Source organism: Urocitellus parryii, chromosome 1 (assembly GCF_045843805.1).
Source record: "Urocitellus parryii isolate mUroPar1 chromosome 1, mUroPar1.hap1, whole genome shotgun sequence".
Taxonomy (NCBI): Eukaryota; Metazoa; Chordata; class Mammalia; order Rodentia; family Sciuridae; genus Urocitellus; species Urocitellus parryii.
Genome location: NC_135531.1, coordinates 174,075,459 through 174,099,104, shown reverse-complemented (window position 1 = coordinate 174,099,104; position 23,646 = coordinate 174,075,459). Strand labels below are relative to the sequence as shown.

Genomic DNA, 23,646 nt, shown 5'->3' with positions numbered 1-23,646 from the left:
ACCTTACATTTCTAAATAATAGATACTTGCATTCAGTTGCTTCTTGAGCAAGTTATAGACACTGGGTTCATTCAGAGTTGTTTCCCCCGAGAAAGAAATTATTTACAGCCAGTGTCACTTTCGTTTTATATTGAGAAATACTCCCTTCTCATCGGTTTGAATTGCCTTGTTTTGCAAGGAGGACCTGTTTTCTCCATAGGTGTGCTTTGACGCACTTGTTTTGCAATAATGTCTAATGTCTAAGAGATAAAGGTGACCATGCTCAGTCCTGATGGAGGCAGGCATGAGACACAGTCACTAGGAATGTCCCACGTCGGAAAGAAAGTCCCAGATGGAAAATATCTCACAGTTAAAGATGAAGCAAGACATGATTTTTTACCTAGGTTATGGCTCTGAAATGTGGAATCTGCAATTGTGTCTTCTTCATCCTCTTGTAAGTTTTCGTTTGCCTCTTTTATCTGCAGAAACAGGAAAATACTGAAAGTTTTTATTCATTGTATTAAATAGATCTTTGCAATCCTCAGAACAATGATATATTCAAAAAATATACATCAATTTTTTTTCTTTCATTCCACTTTCCCTCACTTTATCGTCTGGCTTTTCTAGGACTTTTAATTATGAGACCATTTTTTTCAGAAATCAAACCCTAACTTTGGAAGGAAGGATATACAGGTTACCCAATTCTGCACAGGATTTTAGAGATAAGAGTTTTGGTTTTTAATATAAAAAATCAGTAATTCAGGGCTGTTAGGGAAAGTTAAAATATAAGGAGGTATAATTCCTCCAGAGTGGGAGACTTACATCATAGGTTATATTAATAAAAATAAAGAAATATACTTAGATCTCCTGACACTTTCCCGGAACGTAACTTTCTAATAAAATTATTTTATTTTTCATTCTTTCCATAATGAAATGAGGTGACAGTGATATGTGCTGTGAACTGAAGCAGCAAGACTTTTATAGACTTCTTACATTAAAACATTCCCCTTATATCTCAGCCGGAACACCTAGACCCTGGATCACGTAACCTCAAATAGAATCCTGGAGAGAAACTCATGGAGTCTCAGTGTTTTACAGAGAGAGAAGTCTGAGGTCCAGGAAATTTCCTTAAAGTTGGCACACATGTAGTGTGTGGCGACACTTGCATGAAAACCCGAGTCTTCCAATTCCCATCTCAAGAGACCGGGGTATTGTGGATGCCAGCCAATATGGAGACACCTGCATACAGTGGTGGTGGTGGGGGGCTGCATAGAGTCTTTACACATATCTCATCATCTTCCCGGTAACACCAGGGGCAGGTTCTACTATTACAGAGAGGGTGAGTGATGGTCCAAGTGGTAGAGCTGAGATTCAAACACAGCAAGGCAAGCTCCAGATTTATGTTCAGGTGGGGAAATTTTGCTATTCTCCAATATCCATTTGACTCTGCTTCTATAGACTTGACCTCAATATGAAGACAGCTAAGGTCTTTGCTGCAGTGACCCTCCATAGCTCTTTTAAAATACATTCTAGCTAGTCACCTGAGCAGCCAATAATAATGATGATGATGATATGAACTGTGCAATGCAATGGGGGTCCTGCTCGGGCACATACATTAGAGGCTGTCAGTGGATTTGCTCAGGGGCTCAAGTGGAATACGAGGAAACCATTATTTTACACTTGAAATATAGAAAGCCATATGGTTGCATACTGACCTTGAACTAGATTTAGCTTTCTACTTTTTATCTCCTATTTTTCACATTTAATGGGAAAAGACCAATTATTTACATTTTATGACTACAGTTTCAATAGAAGAATGCAATTGGTGCGTAATCTGTACCACGCTGATAGCCAGAAGGTGACAAAGGCGGGAAGTGAGGTAGACATTACCGCCAGCCTGGCAGGTTCAGCATCTGGAGACGGCGCTTCCTCACTTTCTCTGTGGGCACCTCCACAGGAAGAATGTTAGGGAAGAAAGAATGAAGGGAGCAAAGGCTTCAAGCAGCTGCTTCTAAGAATATGCATTTAAGGAAGACAGAGAGGAAAAAGCCCTCTGAGCAGGAGTGAAGTTGCTGATTTGCCTTCCAAGTTTCACTTTGCTCAGCAATCTATTTGTGGCAAGGGTACTCAAAACCCAGAAAGAAAGGGACCCTTCAACCAACTTAATTTTCCATTAAAAATCCATTGAGCACCTTCTACCCTCATTTATGGATAGACATATCAAGGAAACCTGTATCTTTAGTTCATTTCAGCTCTTATAGCCATCGGTTCCATATACACTCCCCACCTGTTAATGTAAAACAGTATTTCTTTGGGGTTATTCTAAATTTGCCCATTTTAAACTCACAAGGGTACCCTCCTAAACTGTTGGAATGTGAGTGAACCACAATTTCTGTCAGCCTGTGAAATTCAAACTAAAGAATCAAGAAATTAGAAAAAGTTTCACACCTTATAAAGGATAACAGGCTTAGAGAGGGTTAGTGATCTGTTCAAAGTCACGTAGGTTTTTACTTTTAGAATGGCACTTCTGAACCTTATTCATTGTGATAAATTCATTTTTTCAAAGTTCCCTATATTGGTATGAACATCCTTCTCAGACTGTCCCTGTTGTGGTGTGGATATGAGGTGTTCTCCAAAAGTTCACATGTGAGACTATGAAAGAAGGTTCGGAGGATAAATCATTGGGTGGTAGCCTTAAATTATCAGTGAATTAATCCCTAATGGGATTGACTGAGTAGTACCTGGAGGTAGGTAGGGTATGGCTGGAGGAAGTGGTTCATTGGGGGTGTGGGTATGAGGTGTATATTTTATATTTGGAAAGTAGAGTCTCTCTGTCTGCTTTCTGATCATCATGTGTGCTGCTTCCTTCTGCCATACTCTTCTGTCAGGATGGAACTGGTTGAATATGGACTGAGAATTCTGAAACTGTGAGCCCCTATATAAAAATTTCCTCCTCTACAATTGTTTTGGTTGGATCCTTTAGTCACAGAAGCAAAAGAGCTGACTAAAAGAGTCCTCTAAATTGTGATTTCTTTCTTAAGGTAGGGTAGTTAAATAAGGAGGCAATATTCAAAGTATTCATTAATCATAAAGATCTATTTTAAGAGTAGCGAAGATTCTCTCTCTCTCTCTCTCTCTCTCTCTCTCTGTGTGTGTGTGTGTGTGTGTGTGTGTGTGTGTGTGTATAAAACTGCTCTGCCTCCCTGCCTTACTGTTCCCTAACCCTTCTGTGGAACTTCACTACCACCTTTGCCCAAGTTATCATTTAAGAATGAAATCATAAGCTATCATGGGAGTCCTACCTTTTGCTTCTTTGTCAGATCTTTCTAGGACTTTATGCACTTAAGAGCAAATGCTAAGTGTGACTTCTACGATTCATCCAAGAAACAGGCCTTATAGACAAGGTCCCAGTACTTGATTTAAGATGGGAGGATGACAGATAGGGGAAATTTTTAAATTTGAAAGGGACAGATGAAGCACTAGAAAAGGAATGGAAATAGGGGAATGCCCTAGAATGGCAAAGTCCTCAGCTCTAATTATCCACACAAACAGATTTCAATGCTAAGTAGTGAATAATTTTTAAATCCATTTGGCTATGCAAATGAGGGGCATAATTTATTTTGGCAGCAGATTCCCCCTGCTAATTTTATTTCTCATAGGAACAAATTTAATTTTCATTCCTGATCATGTAGCTGCTAGGTTATGGGAAACTACAGGGATAAGGGGCTGCCAGGTCCAAATTAAGAATTTTGCCAAAGACAGGCAGTAGCAGAACAACCTCTCCTGGAAGAGCCCTAGGAAGAATGAGAGTGGCCACTAAACCAAGAAGCTGGCAAGTGTTTGGCTGGGAAAAGACTGGTAGGTAGAAATTTAGAATTTCTCAGTCACTGCTATCTCAGGACAAATAATTCCAGTACTCTCCATTTGAAGAGAAGTAGCAGATGGCTCAGAACTAACAACTAGGGGCTGTTGGGGTGCACTGTCAGACCTCTGGGCACCTTCTAAAGATGCATCTCTAATTCTTGTCCAGTTTTTAGGGCTCTGTCATTATAGACAAGAATGGCTCCGAACATGAGCTAGTAATAAGTGACCTGTCACATTTCAGTGCATCCATCATATATTTCCAACTCCTACCACTAGGAAGGACAGGAAGAAATGAGCACACAGAAGGCACGGAGGAAAGTGGAAGACAATATTCACCACTGATTCACACATATAGATGATTTCATCATTGAACCCTGTATTGGGGACACTCTTCATTTGGAAGAAGTATCCATATATGTTCACATATTTCTTCTCTGGGTCACCCTAATGCTAATGACTTCCCAGGAAAACTTTTTTTTTTTCTTTTGGTTACTTTAAAGCTTATTTAATAGGAAAAGCACATAATGAATCTATGACAGACAGGGAGCAATCCTGGGAGGGAAAAACTAAAAGGCATGACCTTTGGAAAAGTTAGTCATTTAGAAAACTTTGTAAGAGGAGGACAACATAGGCATGCTTCTTATTAGCATCCAAACAGCATTTAAAACAGAATCATTCAACTATGGATATTGAAATTAGGACATTTTTGCAAAACTTAAGATGATAACAATTTGTGTAATTATTGTACTATTTGCTGCTGCTTCATCACCAGAGTCTCATTTTAATGGGATAGTATGAGATGATTTTTTATTAGCAGATGTGATTTTTTTCAGACTATGTGATACTTCAGTGAAGAAAATACCCATAATTTAAATTAAAATACTTGGTAAAATGGCCATTTCCCTCCTGTGCATGATGAAGGTGTATGATCTCATTAACTTTGTTAACAATTTTTATTTTTGTCCAGTGGTGTTAAATAGGAGCCTGGAGCTGTCTTCCTTTGAGACTTCTCATTTCAGAAAATTATCTCAATGCACAGGAAAAAGGAACTTAGAACTCTCAGCAAGCAGAGTGCATCTCAATCTGACTCACTGACTTAATGCCGAGGCAGTCTTTCTAGGGGATGCCTTTCCTGCTTCTTTCATTTAAATGATATAAAATCATTTTAAGTTCAAAGTAACATGGCCCCTGCTCTAAATTACGCAAAAATTAGAGCAAAGTGGTCTATAAATGATGGCAGAAATGGGGATGTAAGCCTCTAATTAAGGTTCTGAAAAGAGTAGAAGATTTAATTCAGCAAAGCATTACTGGGACTTTTGCACATGTTTTAGAATGTGTTTTAATGATATTAAAGAGGGATATGCAGTTACTACTGAACTGACTGGTTTGCTACCAAAGAGGGATTTTGCATATATGTATACACACATGTATATGGGAATAATCTTTTATAACTACATTATAATAATCAAAATGTCTTAGAACTCTCATGACTAAATATCTTAGTTTTAAAAGGGGAAGAAAGGGCAAGGAATGGTGATACATTGTGTCAAAGGTTTTGGAATGGTTTCACTCAGGAAAAAAAGTATAATATGTAATGCATATTTATAGTTATTATATATTCAAAAGAACCACTGTAAGAAAAAGTATTATAACACACTGTAAAATAAGCAAAAGAGCAAATTTACCTTGAGCCCTAGTGGGGGAAAAATCTTTGAACTCTGAGGTTCATGGGTAGGCACATCAATGTACTAAGGTATCAGAGTTTTGCATCTAATCTTTTTTCTATATACACTGATAATATATAATAAATGGGTTTTCACAGCGACTCTTGTACTAGTCCCAAAAGAGACACTAGCAATGTTTTTTCTGAAATTAGTAATTTTAGCCCAATCCACACTGATGATTATGGAGCTGAAACAAACAAACAAAAAAAACACTGCATTTTACATTTTTTTAAAAAAATGGACTAGTTGGTCATCTTTCCAGGTTGATAATGTTCTTCTGTATGAAAAAGCTTCTCAGCATGACTAATTTCCTCTTGCAGCTAACTAGAAAAATTAGCATACCCCTATTGAGTATATATTCAGGATGGTTAGGGAATCTTTGTACTTCACAGAAAATAATAAGAGTGCTTCTTGTAGATATTCTGGAAAGAGCAAAGGACCTTTTCTACTACTCTGTAAAAGATTGCAGAACAGAGAGGGAAAGCTTGGCAAATTACTGTAGCATTAGTAAGTAATAAGAAAGTAAAAATGGGATTGTAAAAGCCAAACACAGGGTTTTTTTTTTTTTTTGTACTTCTGTACAGTGAAGATATACCCTAAGCTGTCAGAGCCATATTAAATGGGGCATAGTTAAATGGAGTGCCTCTGATAAGGGGCTCTGGCTGGGCTATCAGAGTTTTGCATCAGCTGGATTGAATTTCTGGCATATTGCACGTTTCCACACGTTCATTCTCTCGTTCCTTTCAGTGACAGTACAAGGGCAGCCTTAGATATGCTTATAATTTGTGGCTTTATAATGCAGGGGACATCTTTATGTTTTCAAAGAAGGAATGATACCACAGGCAGCCGCCAAGAGTGGAAATGGAGAGAAAAAGAAACAACTTTTGCAAAAAACATAGAGTCCACATATGATTTCAGACAATTTGAAAGACCCTACAGCCCTTTGAATTCAAAATGCATCTGACTGCAAAAAATTTAAATGTGCACTTGTCTCAAATCTCACTATGTCTGTGAAACTCAAAGGAATGCTAAACATTAATAAATAATTATAAGTAAGAATGAATAACTAATAATGCCAGCCATGATTACTTTTAGAATATTTCTACTATAGAACTACACCAGAAAAAGTATATAATCACTTCACATTTCAAGTTTTTCCTCAGAAAATGGTAGCAGGTATGATATTTTATAATCTTTTTATTAGAGTATGAAAAAATATAGATAAGGTAATTCTGTAAAGATTTTTTTTTGGTGTAAGTGCTTTAAAACTTATTAAATGGAACAATGAACACATCAAGTCAATTATACAAGCATATAAAGAATGTAAAGAGAATAAATTCAATTTAAGGTGACTTTAAAATAAAAATATGATGTCTTAGGGAAATATAAGTGTCCTTTTATTTATATTTTAAAGGAAGAGTACTCCTCAAGTCTTGGACCTCATCACTGAAAAACTAAATGATAAGGCTCCAAGTTCCAAAAATGTAATTCTTAGTCTTAATGCTTTCTGTCCAAGTAGAATGACCTGGGTACAGACAATTTTCACAAAATATGAACACTGTTTAAATCAAACCATTCAAGTAGCCAACACTCTCTTAAATTGTTCAATACACTTATTTCTAAAACCATGCTCATTCCTTTTTTGTGGATGGTGTTGGAAGTCATCAGAACTAATTTCCGGCACAAGGTATAATTTGAAAGTGATGCTGGTGGCACAATTTGGCCACACGGAGCTTCCATCATACCACTGTTCTGAAAGTAGGAGTGAGAAAAACAGCATTCCTGGAGGGAGCTGTTCCTACTTGTGGTCCAGCTGCTATCTCTCTACAATATTGATCACCAGAATTTTTTCTGTTTTTTAAAAATCTTTTTCACTTTCTCTGTCCCTTGCAGTCTCTAACCCATGCATTATTAGCAAGGGGTAGAAAGAATCCAATCAGTCCGTCTCTGAAGGAAGCACCTTATGGTCAGCATGGTGGTGTACTTACCAGGGAGTCTCTGGGTGTTACCACATCCTCTTTGGTTTTGACATTTTTCTTGTGGCTTCCTTGAGTGCTGATTGAGCTGCCCATGAGACAGGAGCCCTGGGAACTGCCCTTTAACACGTTCCTGCAGGAAACATTCTTTGATCCACTCTCTGTCTGTTGAGCTCCTTTCTTATCAACTCTGCAGGTAGAAAGTGATTCCTCTGATAAATTACATTGCTCCTCTTCAATCACTGTCCTTCCCCCAATCCTTTAATGTCTAAACTAACTCCATGCAGCTCTTTGTCTTTAGGCCTTTGAATGGTAAATGTTACTCACCAGCCTTGAGTGACTAATATGCCAGGAGTGTGTCAATGTAGATGCTATAATAATTTACTTTTTTAATTTTTATGATGCTGTGCGGAGGGGCAAAATAAAAACCACCAAAAAGTGACTGATAAATACATTCTGGCTTAAGGTAGGCAGGAAAAGTAATTATGTCTGGAAAGTTTCTAAGTATACATTTGCTCAGTACAATCAATGAAATCTGCATGCTATAAAACTTATGTGTAATTTTCTTCCATTTCATGCCATGTGGGTACATTCGTGGTTCCTAGTATAGGTTGAATTTCTATCAACCTTGATAAAACTTACCATTCTTTAATTTCAAAGACCATTGGCTTGGTTAACAAAGTATCGTGGACTAAATTATCATTTTATTGCTCACTTTTATTTCATTGTTTAAATTCCGGCTAATGTATAGTAAGACTGCTTCTATGTGTTTCTGCTTTTGTGAAAACCGTGTTTGACTGGCATCTGATGTGTGGGAAGGAAAGACCTCTCCCTAAGAGGGGGGAGGCCTGTCCTCTACATTGTTGTTCACTGTCCCCTTGAGTTACCTGTTTAAGAGTTCTGTCATAAAGTTATCTTTTGCTGAACACGTAACAGGGTTGGGTCTGTTTCTTGGTTCCAACTTCATTCGGTTGTAAATGTCTGGTGATGTTTTCAGGTTATTTTTGCCCTGCAAACCAGCCTCGGGACCGTCTTCCGACGTGTTGCCCCTGTTGAGCTCATTTTCGATTTCATACTGCAGTTCAGACTTTTTCTTTTCTTTTTTTCTTTCCGATTTCAGTTGTTTGTTTCCAAACCCCAAGACTTTTGCATCTTTCTTTTCCACTTTGGTTTTGGACACATCCATTTTCCGGCTACTGAGAGCTGGAAGTCTGCTCTTCCGAAAACCAAACCAGCTGGCGAAAGAAGGCCCTGGCTTTGGCTTTGCTTCCACAGAGGTGGACTTTGTCTGCACTTGGCCCCTTTCCACGTTTTCCTGAATGCACAACATGACCTTTTCTTCAATTGTGGGTGAGAGGGGGGCTTCTGGGCTCACAGCACCAGTCTCAGTTTTAGAGGCATCTGGATGCCTTCCAGAAGTTTCTAGCTTGGATGCCCTGCTTGTTTCCAAATTGTTTGGAGGCTGTGTCCTCCCTGGGGCCATCAAGGCTTGAGGGAAATCTGCTGGGGTGGGTAGGCACCTGCAGTGGTCACTGCCTGGTTCCCCAGGTACAGTCAGGCCGGCGCATTCTACCTGGGCATAGGCCCGCTGGTGTTCCATTCCAGGTGGGGTGGGGATCCCTTCAGGTTTTGGGGGGATCCTCAGGGGCAACTTGCTTGGGCTCCCATATTGACTACCGGAACTGCCTGTGCTCCCTTGGGAGCATTGCCGGGAGAAGGAGTGTCCCAGGGGCTTTCCAGCACTGGGGGGACTCTCAGATGTGGGAGCAGAAGAGGTCTTGGGAGGAGAGCTTTCGGCAGAGGCATTCTGCCTGGTAAGAGAATTGCCTCTCTCAGCAGTGTTGGTGATAATCTGAGTTCGGATTTTGCCTGAACCTTCCATGGGGGGAGTAGAGGGTTTGTCTCCTGAGTGGGCACTGAAGCTCTGGCTTCGGGCTTTGGCACCATTCATGCCTAGAGCTGGTTTTAGGTGTGGTTTGCTGGAAGAAAGCGATCTTTTCACGGATCTGTTTTCCACTCCATCTTTTCCATCAGCCCTAAGGATGCTATTTTCTAATGATTCTGGCAGTGCTGTTTCCAGGGGAAGTCCTTCTGCTAAACGGTCTGGCCCTTGCGAACCCAGTGTAGAGGTGGTTCCTCTATTCCCTGTGGTCTCAAGCCTTGCTGGATGCCTGGAGTCCTGGGGGTTAGACTCACCCACAGCCACAGAACTTTTAGAGGCTTCGTTTAAACTGTCTTTTTCATGTTTTCCTGGCACCGTGGAACTTTTCCTGAGCAACTGGGGAGACTTCATGAGAACTCTGAGTCCCACGGGGAGACGAGTTTTCAGTCCTTTCTCATGAGCATTATGACAACCATATGGGGCACTATGGCTTTTGAAGGAGGAAGAGGAACTGTTAACCTGAGATGATGGTGACTCATTGGCCCCTAAGAAGGAAGGCTTGGGGGGTGCAAGGTCACTGTCATTCACTTGTCCTTTTCTTCCTGGAGATACACTTTTGGAGGCTATCTCCACTGGCTCATGGATGGAAGGACAATTCTTGGGTGTCCTTAACCCTGTGTCTGTGTGCAGGGTCCCAAGTGCTTGGTGAGGAGAGGTTTTGGGGACACCTCTCTTTGGAGAGAACTTTGGAGGCCCAGGAGACATCATGGCAAAAGAGCTAGTGGGGATATGAGCAGGGCATCTGGTGGGAATCGTGGCTTCTGTGGAGGGTGGAGCATGGGTGAAGACAGGCTTTTTGAAAGCCACGGAAGGTTTCTTCCTCTGCACTTCTGTGGTGGCCTGATTCGAAGAAATAACAGGAGCAAAGGTTCCTTTCAGCAGAGGGGCCTTGAATACTGTCCTTGCCGTGTCACTGGGGACTCTGGTTTCAGATTTGGCAGACGAAGGTGGCGGCAGATAGTCATAACTGGACCTGACCAGGAGGGAAACTGACCTGCCTGGGGGAGGGGGCGGGGAAGGAGACTTCATTCCCAGGTCTGGCTCTGAGTCACAGTGTTGGTCCCTTGTAGGAGGGTCTCCATTCTCATGAGGCTCTGCAAGGGGCCTTGACCGCAATCCTGGAGTCTGACTCTTACAGCACTGGACCGAGTCCTTCCTGCTGGACATTTTGGGGCCATGGGGAAGTTGGAGAGGGTGTTTTGGAATGTGCGATTCTGTTTGTGCATCCGAACAGAAGGGCCCTGGGCTCTCAGTCTTCATGCACCGTGAGAGTTTCCCAGGGAGTAAGGCTGATGATTTCTCAAGACTCACTAGGCCAGAGGGGGAACCTAGTGTGGAAGCTTCAGGCTCTATTATTTTTGATTTCTGAGGTGAAGACTTGCCTCTGGCAGGTATTTTTGTCAGACTTTGCTTTTGATAGATACCTACAGATGCCCCAGACCTAGAATTACTCTGGCATGACATACTGTGTGCTGGCTTGGTTGGTTTTTGTAGCGGGGCATTTTGCGTTACTGACTGGGGGCTGAAGGAGTCTATGGTCACCAGAGGAACATGATCCACGTCATCCTTTGGAATGTTTTTCTCACTTCCCTCTTCAGATCTTCTTAAGAAGGCAGAATCTCTCGCCGCAGCAGCTCCCGGCTGTAAATGAGCAATTCCCTGAGGTGAAAGTTCCGTGTGTTTGGCCTTGGGCCCAGCAGAGGCCGTGTTGATGGAGATTTCCTTTCTGGTAACAGTGACAACTCCAGTCTGGTGAGAGCTGAATTCAACGGGTTCACCGTCTTCTGCATCAAATATCACAGTGACACATTCTTCTGAAGAAGTCCTTTTTACCACCCTTTGCTGCTTAATAAAGCCAAATGTCTTTGGCCTTGTCTCTAGGTAGGTGGGCATTGTTTTTTCCTCTTTAGGAGACTCAAGTTCAGACTTTCCGAATCCTATGAGGATGTCCAGGTTCTCAGTGGACTTGTCGGTGTCAGCAGTCAATGACAGGTCCGAAGGGCTTTTCTCATCACTGCTCTCTATGCGTAACTCATCTAGTGTTTCGTTGTCATCAGTGTCTGAGAGCTGGAGATTGAGAGCCACGTGACCATGGCCTTGGTTGTGGGGATCCCTCTCCCTCTGTACCTGAGGTACCTGCACACTTGGGCACAGCTTCCTGTCCAACGGGTAGTTGCTGGCACAATGAGATAGCTTTTCAGGCTTTTCCCTGGGGTAAACTGAGGACATGTCTTCTGAAAAGTGTTTTCCATCAGGCTCCCAGCCAAATAGACTATCAGAAACACTGTGGGTTAACTTACTGCTGTGCAGCCTGCAGCCTTCATTTGGAACTGTTTGCAGCAATGCTAAAGAGGATGAGTCTTCATCGGCATCCTCCTGAGGATCTGTATCATAAACAAATGTCTTGTGGAGCTCCCTGCCAGGGCTCCCCACACCAGGTAGTTTGCTGGAAGGATATTCCTTAAGGCTGCCACTTTTAATTCCTGGAGAATATATTCCTTCATTTGAGTTCATGCAATCTTTATAACCCCATTTGGTTATCACTGACGGGGGTTCAAGTAACACTTTGCGTTTCTGTAGCTTCCTTAGCCCTTCCAAAATATGACTTTCCTTGATCCGAGTGGGAGGTAGTTCATCTGCAGAACTAGCAAAGCCACTTGGGAGTGAAGAATCGATACTTAGCCTTTTATCCCAGTTTTGTGTTGATTGCTAGGAAAAGAAAAGCAGATATCAGAAACAATTGAACCATGTAGATCACAAATATATAAAAGGAAAAACCCATCGTTAGGCTTAATTTGTGCTATTGGTTAATAAGGATTCACATATAAATGTAGTTTATGCAATGTTAACTATGTAGTAAACATTGATTTTGCCAGATCCTGTGCTACAGTAGCACCCTGAAATAAAGGAATAGAAGGTCAGATCTCTACCTTGGGGGAGCAGAAAACTCAGCAGAGGAGAGGGGAGTTAGCTACAATTAAGTGTATGTCATAGGAGAAAATGAGACCTGTAAATGGGGTGGGTATTATAGATTCAGAAGAGGGAGCCCAAAGGCTTGTTTGGAAAAATCTTGAAAGGAATATAGGAAAGATATTTTTTTAAAAACATACCTAGCTCTTGAAAGACAAATAGACTTGCCTCAGGTTACAGGTGGGGAAAAGGCTTTCCAGGTTGAAGAAATGGAGTGGGGAAATACCTGAGTCAGGGAGGTATGTTCAAGGAGCACTTAGGGAATACCCAGAAGATAATAGGGCCTTCCTGTGGAGTGTCAATGGCATGTGGAGAGGGTAAACCAGAAAAGTAAGCAGCTCCCTATCTACATGTTCTCTCCATTCTAACATTTGATAGTTCTTTGACTTCATGAACATCAATAAAATGTTTCTGAAGTTATTATGTATACATTCATGCCCTTACATATATGCTTACTTATAAGACCTGGGCATTTTCTATTAGAGCCCCATAGTAATTATTCTTCTACTAACTTACGAATGTCAATTTCTTGCCCTTCATACTTCCTCAAATGTCAACCTTAGTTTGGGGAACCTGTTTTGGAAATGTCACAGGAAAAAGATTGCATTCCACACATTCACATTTTTCACACCATTGGCTATAAAAAAAAATGGAAGGGCAAAAGGAAGGGACTAACATTTACTGAGCACCTGCTGTATACTGACCACATTCACAGTACTTTGCATCATCGGAACACTACCATAGGGAGACATTATCCTTCTCATTTTACTATGGAGAAAACAGATTCAAAACTGGTCCATTGCAACTTACAGAGATACGCAGAGCTGGAGCAAGGGTTTGGATTCTGTTTTCCCTGACACTTTCTACAGCACTGTCCATTTTACCTCAGTTCAAAAGTGGCCGGAGGGGATGTCTCCAGCTCTCGAGCCTGTGTTCCTAATCTTGATGCTATTCTACAAAGTGAAACTTAGCTTCTAGTCTCCCTTCTGCATTAGACAGTGTCCTAACAGAAATCACAAGTTACATGTGCACTAATTTCTTGAATAGAACTTGCAGTTTAAATTACAAACCAGCACCCAGGGAAATGGGTAGGATGTGAAGGCTGATCTCATGACTTCTTACAAAAGGTTACATAATTAATGGCAAGTAATTTCAACAGCTAAATGTGGTAGTTCCAGAAGAGCACTCAGTACCAGTCTTGGCCACACCAGCTGTTCTCTGCCATGCAATTCTGAGTGTTTAAGTATGTGCTCATGTGCAGAGATTGAAAAAGTGTCAGAAACTTACACTGGGACCTGGGCTTTTAAGTAATCTGTGAACATTTGCTTTTATCCAAGAAATTTCCATGACAATTATTCTTGCTATCCATAACACACATTTATTTGTTTTTAAGTCAAATTACATATTTTCTTTCAGTAATTCTTTGGTGTCAGAAGTTGCTGGGAATAAATGTTATTTGGTGATGGCATCCCTTTTCCCTGCTCTTCCTCTTTGCCATTTAAAGCTCCTTTGGAAATCAGAAGCAATCCCCTCAGTGAGTCTGAGTATTACAGACCACCCAGGTACAGTCCGCCTCAGCTTAGATTTCTAAGAATTTCTATGATCCCGATAGTCACATGGACAGGAAAGCAGAGAAACCAGGTAAAAATGCCCTGCAAGAGCTTGGATGAAGCAGATGAGAATACCCCACAGAAGGTACGCATGGCCTCTGCTGACCCTCCTCCACTCTGCCCCTGTAGAGTCTGCCCGTGCTGCACTTCACCTTGCCCCAAGGTTGGTGGCTGTAAACCTTGGTCACCTTCCCCCATCATTTTCCACAGGAGGTCGTGGCATTTAACAACTTGAAAAACTTCTAACCCATCTAGAAACTTGGGAGCAAAAATAAAAGCATGCGTTCCCTGTGGCCGAGGGGACTGGTAGGAGCTGGTATTTCCCACAGGTGGATGCCTTCTCTGCTGGACAAGGTTGCAGGAGAGTTGCCCTCTGGAGTAGTTGTGGATGGCTGCAGCATGCTGCTGCTGAGGTAGGGGGTCACAATACCTACACTCATTTTCCACTCCTTACCTAGACATCAGGATTATAATTTCATTTATTATTTTATAAAGGACATTGTTGGTCTTACTGGGAATAAATCCATCCCAACACTAGGCACAACACCACATGTATTAGGCTGACTCAACAAGACCAGGAGAGCAGAACCATTAAGAGTGAAGGTTCTGGAACCAATTGCCCAGTTCTGGCATGTACTGGCCGTGAGATCTTGGGCCAGTTACTTAACTTCTCATCTGTTACTCAGTTTCCTTATCTGTAAAATGGGGAGAATAGGAAAATGTACTTAACAGACTATTGCAAGCATTAAATGATACTTGGGAAGTGCCTAAAAAATTCGAGATAAATGATAATAATTCTTTAATTAGAGCCAAATTACTCCATGTAGAACATGCTGGTGCATTTCATTCAGGCTTCCTTTCTGTTTGTACATAAAACAGTATAAAAAAAACGCTCTTGAGTTCAAAAAGACCTCTTAGTCATATATTTTATATAAGTTAATATTATACATATAAATTCATAGCATTTAATTTTATTATGCAAGTTGAAATAAATGAGCACCTGGCACCAGGTAAAAACTCCCAAAGTTCCTCAAGTGCACAGAGATTCCATGACCATGAGTGCACGCCACCCAGTGTCTGCGCAATGTCTTCAGAACTTTCCTTCCTTTCTTCCCAGGGGAGAGATTGCCTTAGAACATCCAGGGCTGCTCTAATTCAAAGAATTCAGTCAAAATTTTTTAAAAAGAAAGTAAAAGGCTCTGGGAAGGACAGCTAAGTGGTGCCAGAATGAAATGAGCAGAGTATGGGGCCACGGGAGTCAGCACAACGCTCAGAGACAAAGCGAGGAAACCTCTCTGGCCATGTTCCTGGTCTCTGAGGAGTCAGGCCCCTGGCAGTCATTATTCAGAATTCTGAACTGTTCCTCCGAGGGAGCGATTTTGATAATGCAGTAGGCTCTCCACTTTGCATTAGATGTCTGAGTCCAAGGGAATAGGCTTTAAATGCAAGCTTGAAATCTTTTTTGGAGTTCTTGTTCAGAGGATGACAAAGCTGCTCCCTCACCAGTATTTTCTGGGAGTTATGGAATTTTCCTGGTTTCTATACTGCTGAAAGCATAAACTAAATTTACCCAAATGGTAGAAAAATGACTTTCAAATATTCTGATTCAAGGTTCCCATTCTCATGTATTCTGCTTTCCTTCCACTCTAGGGAACTGCTAAAACAGCTCTTTCAAAATTCTTGGCTTGCACCAGTGTGCAAAGAAGTTTGGTCAAAGCATGAAGGGATCTTTAGATGTGTGAGCCCACTGTGCAGGTGGATGGCTATCCTTCTAATGGGAAGCATTGTCTAAGCACCTTGCCATATAAATAGGAATGGACCTACTTTCACTGAAGGCAGGGCCCCTGTGGTTCACCACAGTACATTCCCCAGTATGCTGCCTTCCAGTTGATAGTGAAATCATATTTGATGAGCCACAGCACTGATTAGTGGAGGTCAGCATAAACCATGAGCAGGTACTCAGCAAATGGTCATTTCCCTCTTAACCCTCCCTCCTACTCTCCGCCTCCGTGACCACATCCTACCAGCAGAGGATCTGGTCCACTCAGATGCTAAAAATGCCTGGAAAGGAGCCTTACCCTTTTCCTGAGGTTCTTGCTATCATGCCATGTGTAAGAGGAGCCACTGGAGTATTCACTGCAGGTGCTGGAAAGGGACAGTTCACTGCTACTGCAGCTGTTTCGAGGACAGAGGTGACCAGGGATGACAGCCCCCAAGCCAGTGCACTTCAGGGCAGAAGTTCCTGATCTTGCATTCAGTTGGTATTCCTGAAAAGGCAAGAAAGTTCTGAGCAAGTGCCTGCTTAGGGAAGAGTGAGTACCAACTGAACCTCCTAGTGAGTGGTCAGAAGCACAGACTTAGGAGCCAAGCAGACTGTGTTTACTGTGTGGCAACAGGGAAGTTAATTAGCTTTTCCAGCCATGTTCTCCTTTTCAAAGGGAATAATGACAGTGGTGCCTACCCTAAAGGATTATTGAAAGGAGTCGATGAGTTACTAGATATGAAGCACATAGCACAGCATCTGGCCCATAATTGCTGCTCCATTATTGCAAGTTCATTGTAATCAAAAGTACTATGATGGTGGTTTCTTTTATCCTTTCTTACAGGTTAGAAAATAAGATCAACATCAAAATATGACTGAAGGTCATTGTAATGTTTTGAGCAACTAATAAAAAAAATTTGATGAACAAGTTATACTAGTTTATATGATAAAATTTACATTTTTGGTAACAAATGCTCTGGTAAAAATATCTAGTTTATTCAACCCCATTTCAATGTTTAAATGAATTCTACTGTCTGTCACGTAAGACTGAAAAAGAACAAATAAAAAACAAGCATGTAAAAAAAATATGACTCAATGGCTGCTTGTACAGCTGAGAGGTCGAGTGCTTGCCCAGCACGTGTGCCACGACAGGCTCCTTTCCCAGCACCACAAAACAAAATCCCCCAGTGACAACAATAACATGACTTGAGTGCTACAAATGGAGGGGACAGAGTAGTGTCCTTGGCTATAGGATTCAAGAGCCTGAGCACTACACTGCTAGTCTAGTGTCTGGATCAGGCTACACAATGTCATTAAATATGTGATCTTGAGAAACACAAAAAATTAACTTCCATGGACCTTAATGTCCTCATTTGTAGCTTTACTAGATTACTCCCAAGGTCCCGTCTGGCTCTGACAATATTCTTTTAAATAAGCTGTCAAATGCCCCCAGTTTATCAGTGCCATCTTTTAATAAGCCATGAACAGGGGACAACAAACTTACGTATTCCAAGTCTACAATGTAAAATATAAGACTTTTTGTATCTAGTTGGCTGTCCAAATGGCAATAATGCACACATCAAACGGATCTGGGTCCTATGCAGAAGGCCCAGGCTGTTTGAATGCTAGTGGTCTGCATAAAGCAAGGGTGACCAATAAACTGTGAACATCCAAGCACATCTTGACAGCCACATTACTGCCCCTTACATAACAAATGAAGTTCTACAAACCAGACAGGCTAAATTAAATTAGTACCCAGACCACTGAGAATAAAATCTCTCTACTACCATCTAATTCCAGTCTCCTATCTATAGAAAGCTTCGTTTCAGGAACTCTTTGATGGGGTGCTATCTGTCTTGGCATCTCTTGCCTCTTACTTATGTGATTCACTGACACTTTCTGGGTGCCTCTGGTACCCCAGTACTTATCACTGCTTTCCAAATGCAATTCCCACTGACGGTGATGAAACACCACGTAGGGAAGAAGGTAATGAGAATGTGAGGGTGCTTGTGGTAATGCTGAGCCCCTGCATAAGTGCATGGAGCATGTTTAATTTGCTCTCAAATCAATATCCATAATACTTAATAATGTTAGATTTTATCTGCTTTGCTATCAATACTTTATTTTTTGCTGCATAACAATTTCTTTAAGTGATCTAAAAATGCCAAGAACTTTTATTACCCTACTCCCCTTCCCCTGAAATGTGACTCTAAACATCAATGAAAGGAGAAATTTGTCTTAAAAACCCAGATTTCAACAATATCTATTGGTTTATACCCTTGTTTGTTGCCAGATGTAACTTGGTAAAGGGGAGTTCATATTTGGATCTCAGCTGCCTACCACCAATGGCTATGTCTTGCTGGAGCACCTGGAAGCTAAGCCTCAGCCATCACAGACATCTAGAATGCTCCCGGAGCAAATATTTAGAAACACCCCACCAAACCCCACCTCTACTTGTGTGCCGTCCAATTCCTCCAGCCTGTTCTCTCACATTGTGTTGTCTGAGTAATCCAGGAAGAAGGTAGTTATCTAGGGCTGCCTCTGCTGGTAACTATGTCTCCTTTGCAGAGAGGGCTTGTGACTGCCTTTCACCAGGTGACCTGGAACTAAGCTCCATTGGCCTTTTTACACTCTGCTTGGCTTTTAGTGATAGTTTACATCCTGCCTTTTCCCAAAGTACTGGGGCTTGTATATCATTTCCTACCTATCCCTTACCACTACACCTATCAAATTATACCTGTTTTTACAACTTAACTCAATTCTCAGGATTCTTAATGCATAGGCCCCCTTGCCCAGTTATAACCCATATGAGTACCTCCTGCAAAGAGGCTGCATTAATATGACAGGAAACTAGATCTTGGAAGATGGGCTGGACTGAGAATGAACTCTGGGGTCTCTTGGCCTTGAACTTGAGTGCCCAGATGTGATAGAGAAAGGGCTGTCCATGTTATGTGTGGCAGGTGGGTGAGAGGGATTGGGCAGAGAGGTGTCAAAAGCATTGACTGCATAAGATAATAATGAAGATGGAACTGCTTCTGGCATAGGAACTTGTAGGTGCTGCTGCTTTTATAAAAAGACACACATGTGTGTCTTGCCTCTTCAACTAAATGGTAAGTTCACAATCTACCTACAGGACCCTGTTTGAAACTTCCTGGCATCCCATCCTTATCTGATACCTGGCACACAAGTGATAATATAACTGCACTGGGCAATAACCAAAGTGGGTGCACTTGGTCTCAGGGATCACCATAGGAGTTTTTGGAAAGATGTACTAGTAGATGACCTTCTTGCTCATTGTTTCTACCTCTGCCATGTTTTCCTGTGGCTGTGACATAGTGCCACATGTTAAAGGAGAACAGAAAAGGGTAAAAGCAACAGAGATCTTCTGATGGTCCCAATGTTATTAGCAGGTACTATGTTACACACATTTCATGGATTATCTCATGTAATCTTTGCTGTAATTCTCTGAAATAAAAAGAAATATCATTACCCACATTTTCTAAATGGGAAATCTGGCGTACTCAGATTTTAATATTTTGTAAAGGATTACTCGGCCAACACAGCATTGTGATGCCAGACCCAAGTCCCAGCCCTTTTGCTGTAATACTGAGAATGGCCCCTGACAGCAGAACTCTCTGGGATACACAGAACATTAGAATCCCACTGAGCATGGCTGTCAATAGATAATAAGTATCACTAAAATTCTTCTTTGTCAGAAAATGCATATTGGTTTCCACTGCAACATTATCTTAATTATGTTTATTTCATTGGCAAAATTCACCCTGTTTTCCCTATTCAAACTGTATTTTTTTCAATGTGCATTTAGATGACTGCCTTGAATGACTCGTATATTTTTATATCCTTGCTGTGAGAAATGCCATATGAAATCTACAATTTTACTTAAAAAATAGACAAACTGAAGCCAAGAGTTTCTTGAATAAGAATTGCATACTTTAAAAAAAATCCCTGATCTTAAGGACATATTATAGATGGGATGCCATTAGGTCTTTATAGAAGTTTAAAGTGACTGCATTCCACTGAAATCTAATTTCAGTTTAACTTGAGAATATTTACCTTTGATATAGATTATCCTGTATACAACTAACAAAATCATAAAGTAAAATCCAGTGATCCACAATGTTCAAGTAATTTATTTAAGCCTAACATTTTTCATTATGTATTTATACAGCTGTTATATGTTTTTTTTCAAGTGACTCTTTTTATGTCAATGGGATTTAAAAACCATGCTGGTTAAAGTTTTGCCAAATAAGCACAAAGCGAACCCCAGCTAAAGGAAAAAAAAAAAAAGCACAGCCCATGAATTTTTAAAAGTTCATACATAATATATCATAAAAGTAGGATGAATAATATGGGACATGGGCTTTAATAAAAAGCTCCTTGACCATTTCTCAGAGACTTTGAGATGTAATCAATACCCAAAAAGGTATCTTGGGGACAAAGCCAAGATTTATGACATTTTTGCCTGGAGTGACGCTTTCTGCTTACTATATCAGCTGGGGGACATGATATTGAATTTCAGAGAACACAAGAAAGGAAGGTCTTTTTATCTGCCTGACAATGCTTCAAGGATGCACTTTATGGTTCAGCTGTGACATCATATTTGATGGAAGGAAAATAACAACCTGAACAAGTCCTCTGAAGGCAAGTGGGGAACTCACATGCAGCTCGACATCGGTTCGTGACTGTGTTAGACTTCGGCTCCTTCCCACCTCTGAGAGCAAATCTCCAGATGAAAGATCCAAGATGCGTGAGTGAAGTTTCTAGGAGAAGCCAAGCAGAAACATGGAATAGCCATCATTTAACTGTTTGTTTTAAAATCCTGCCTTGGACAACTAAGTCTCGAAAGAAGTGACATTTCTGGATTAGAGAATACATGCCCTAATTCAAACACGTTTATTCCAGTTTATTAGGTGTTCAATATATATGCACATATGCAAATTGCATTTTGTAAACAATAATCATACATTTTACAGTTTTTCCATCTGCCTTGGGAAATAGTTGAATAAGTTGTAGTTGAAAGATTAGCAGGAAATACGTGACTATCCCCAATATAATTACTGACTAGTGTGAAAATAACTTCTGATATTCATATTAAAAAACTCAGTCATCAAGTTAACCTAAAGATGTTGAGTGGTGGTTAAAATCTAAGCAAATAATTATGAAAATGACCTTATTTCTGAATAGCACTGATCTTGTGAAATCTTCCCTTGGACACATTTTAACTCAAAGTCATTAGCGTCATCTGTTAGAAACAATTAATGTGAATGGAAAATAATTGCATCAGGGATCTGGGGACTCAGAGGATTTTGTGCATTAATATTTACGTGCTATTCGATTATATACTGAATTCTTTATTTCAGTTTTGCTTGGAAGGCCTGCTAAAACAGGGACATTTCACTATATTAATCTTTATACTAATTACTAAGACTTTTCTGTGGACATTAAATTTGATCAGTTTAATTGCAAATACAATAAAACCCATGATTTATCCTCTAATGTTTCTACTAGACCCGTGACATTTTAAAAGTGGTACTTGTACCCTGGTTTGTCTTGGTTACAACTTTTGTGACTTCAGACACTAAAAATGTCTAATCAAGTAAGTAAAAAAAAAAAAAAAAAGAGGAATAAATCCAAATCTGGCTGCCTGTTGCTTTGAAAATTCAATTTTTCTAATGAAGATAAAACCTCAATAGGTAAATAGAAGACTGACTTTATTTCTGAACAGTTTTTATAATCCTTAGGTTCTCTCTAGATTCTGAGTTTCCTGGGGACAAAGATAGAATTTCTCTCACCATTTAATTCCCAGGACCTGACACAGTATATTATACTCAGTAAGTACCCAATAAATGCTCATCACAGTCTATAAAGGAAAAATGATGTCGTTAGATTATCCCTATCTGTATATAGGTTTTAAACATTGAGAGAGTGCCAGAATAATTATAATGTTTTAAGACCCAAGAATACATTTATCAATATGCAAACAGTAGAAGTAGTTATGGGAAATGACATTCAACAAAAGAAATGATGATTTTGAGTGGTATATCATGTGATTTGGAGGAAGAGTCCTGTATAGATATCTGACTTCTTATTCAGTTCATGACTGTACTTCACTCCTTTTTCTAAAATATATGATGTCACCCTTTCACTGACTGCATGAATATGTGCGGGTAAAAACCTCCTTTCCTCAATGATGTTATGCGTCACTGGTTTTTATCCAACTGCTCAGTCCCTGCCTTGAAATCAGTAAGGTCTTCGCGGAGATGGAGGAGGTCCTGGAGCAAGAGATCAGGGCCCTTGAGTTCCAGCCCTGTTAAAGTACAGGTTTCATGGGTTATCAGGAATGTAATTGAACCTCTCTGTGTGAGATCCCTCACCTATTACAGAAGGATGGAAATGGCTGCTTAATTCACCATCAAAGAATGGGCACAAAGTCATAGCAAGAAGAGGTGATATATAGGAACCCATGTAGCCTTACTGCAAGTTATTGACATAATTGAGAGTGCGTGGAAGGGAGTTTCTTAGAGGTTAGGTATAATCATTTGTTGCTATAGCATCCATGCATGTAAGGTAAACACAAACCAACTCAGGAAAGTAAAATCTCAAAGAAAAATGTTGATGTATATGTGGGTGATAAAACCACTTTCGTGAAACCATGTTATAATCTGAGCTTAATTCTGAACTTGAAAAAAAAATAGTAGAATGTTTATGTGGACAATTCAAGTCACTGTCAGAAGGGGAGAGAGAAGGCATGACCCTCTCAGAGGAGTCCTCCTGCTGAGAGGGCAAATTCTCCATCTCACATTCAGCCACACTTCATATTCCCTGTTGGAGTCCCTCTGGATAAAATCTCTTACCTGAACAGCTGTAAACTTCAAATGTTTAGCCTGAAAATCCAGAAAAGTCCTGGATATGGTTATGTTTTGCTTTAGATGTGAAAGACAGCAAGACCACGCAATAAAGGTGTAAAACTGACATTGAATCATCTGTTACTTGGTCTTAGTAACTGAGTTTGGCCTCAGAAATAGACTCCTAGCCTCCCATATCCCCAAACCAGTGAGAAATACTTTCTTCAAATGCTTCCTTTGAGGGCAACAGTCTTTTTCTCCTTTCCTATCTGACTGGTTCCATTGAATCAGGAATGTGCCCCTCTCCCTTCTGAGTTGATGCTTTTATCCATATTTCCATCGGACACTATCCCAGCTCTTGTCTACCTAAAAGAAAACCTGCCCAGGATTCAAAACTACATTAAAACCCTACCTGGAAGGTTACCTATCCTCACTAATGCAGGGTGGGTTCCCTCCCCTGATGGATTACATTGCTCCCTCCCTCAGGTCCTTTATCTAGTGTACCAATACTGAACTGCTCCTGTTATAGGTTCTGCTTTCCCATGGGTTATCAGCTCCATGAGAATATAGGCCAAGTCCTATGTTTTCACTTTGTCCCTGAAGCAAAGACTGACACACAGCTGGTCTTTTCTCCTAGCCTCTTTTTTGGTAAAGGATGGCCATGGTTAGTTCTAGCCCATGGAGTGTGGGCAAAAGTGATGTCTGCCCTTTCCCCTTGGTCCAGGAACATCCCACATATGTTTCTCTGTACTCTATTCCCTTCCATTGGCTCAATGCAGTGAACTCAGTACAGTAACTGTACAGGCTACATGTCCAACAGGGAGCAAACCTGGGGAAGAGAATTTGGACTCGTGAATTACCAACTGGATGACAATTACACTAGGACCAGAAATACCTCTTTTGGACTTTATATGAGGAACAAATCAGCCATGATTCATTTGGAGTTTGTTATC

The 23,646-nt window shown here is 40.7% G+C and overlaps 1 protein-coding gene across 1 annotated transcript in view; it reads right to left on the bottom strand.

Moving 5' to 3' along the window:
• The window catches only part of Nckap5 (NCK associated protein 5), a 762,699-nt gene that overhangs the window by 42,420 nt on the left and 696,633 nt on the right, over positions 1 to 23,646 (bottom strand). Inside the window, 5 exon segments of the mRNA XM_026409429.2 lie at positions 380 to 458; positions 7,556 to 7,733; positions 8,431 to 12,194; positions 16,144 to 16,332; positions 20,507 to 20,608. Of these exon segments, the coding sequence (XP_026265214.2) occupies positions 380 to 458; positions 7,556 to 7,733; positions 8,431 to 12,194; positions 16,144 to 16,332; positions 20,507 to 20,608 (4,312 nt within the window).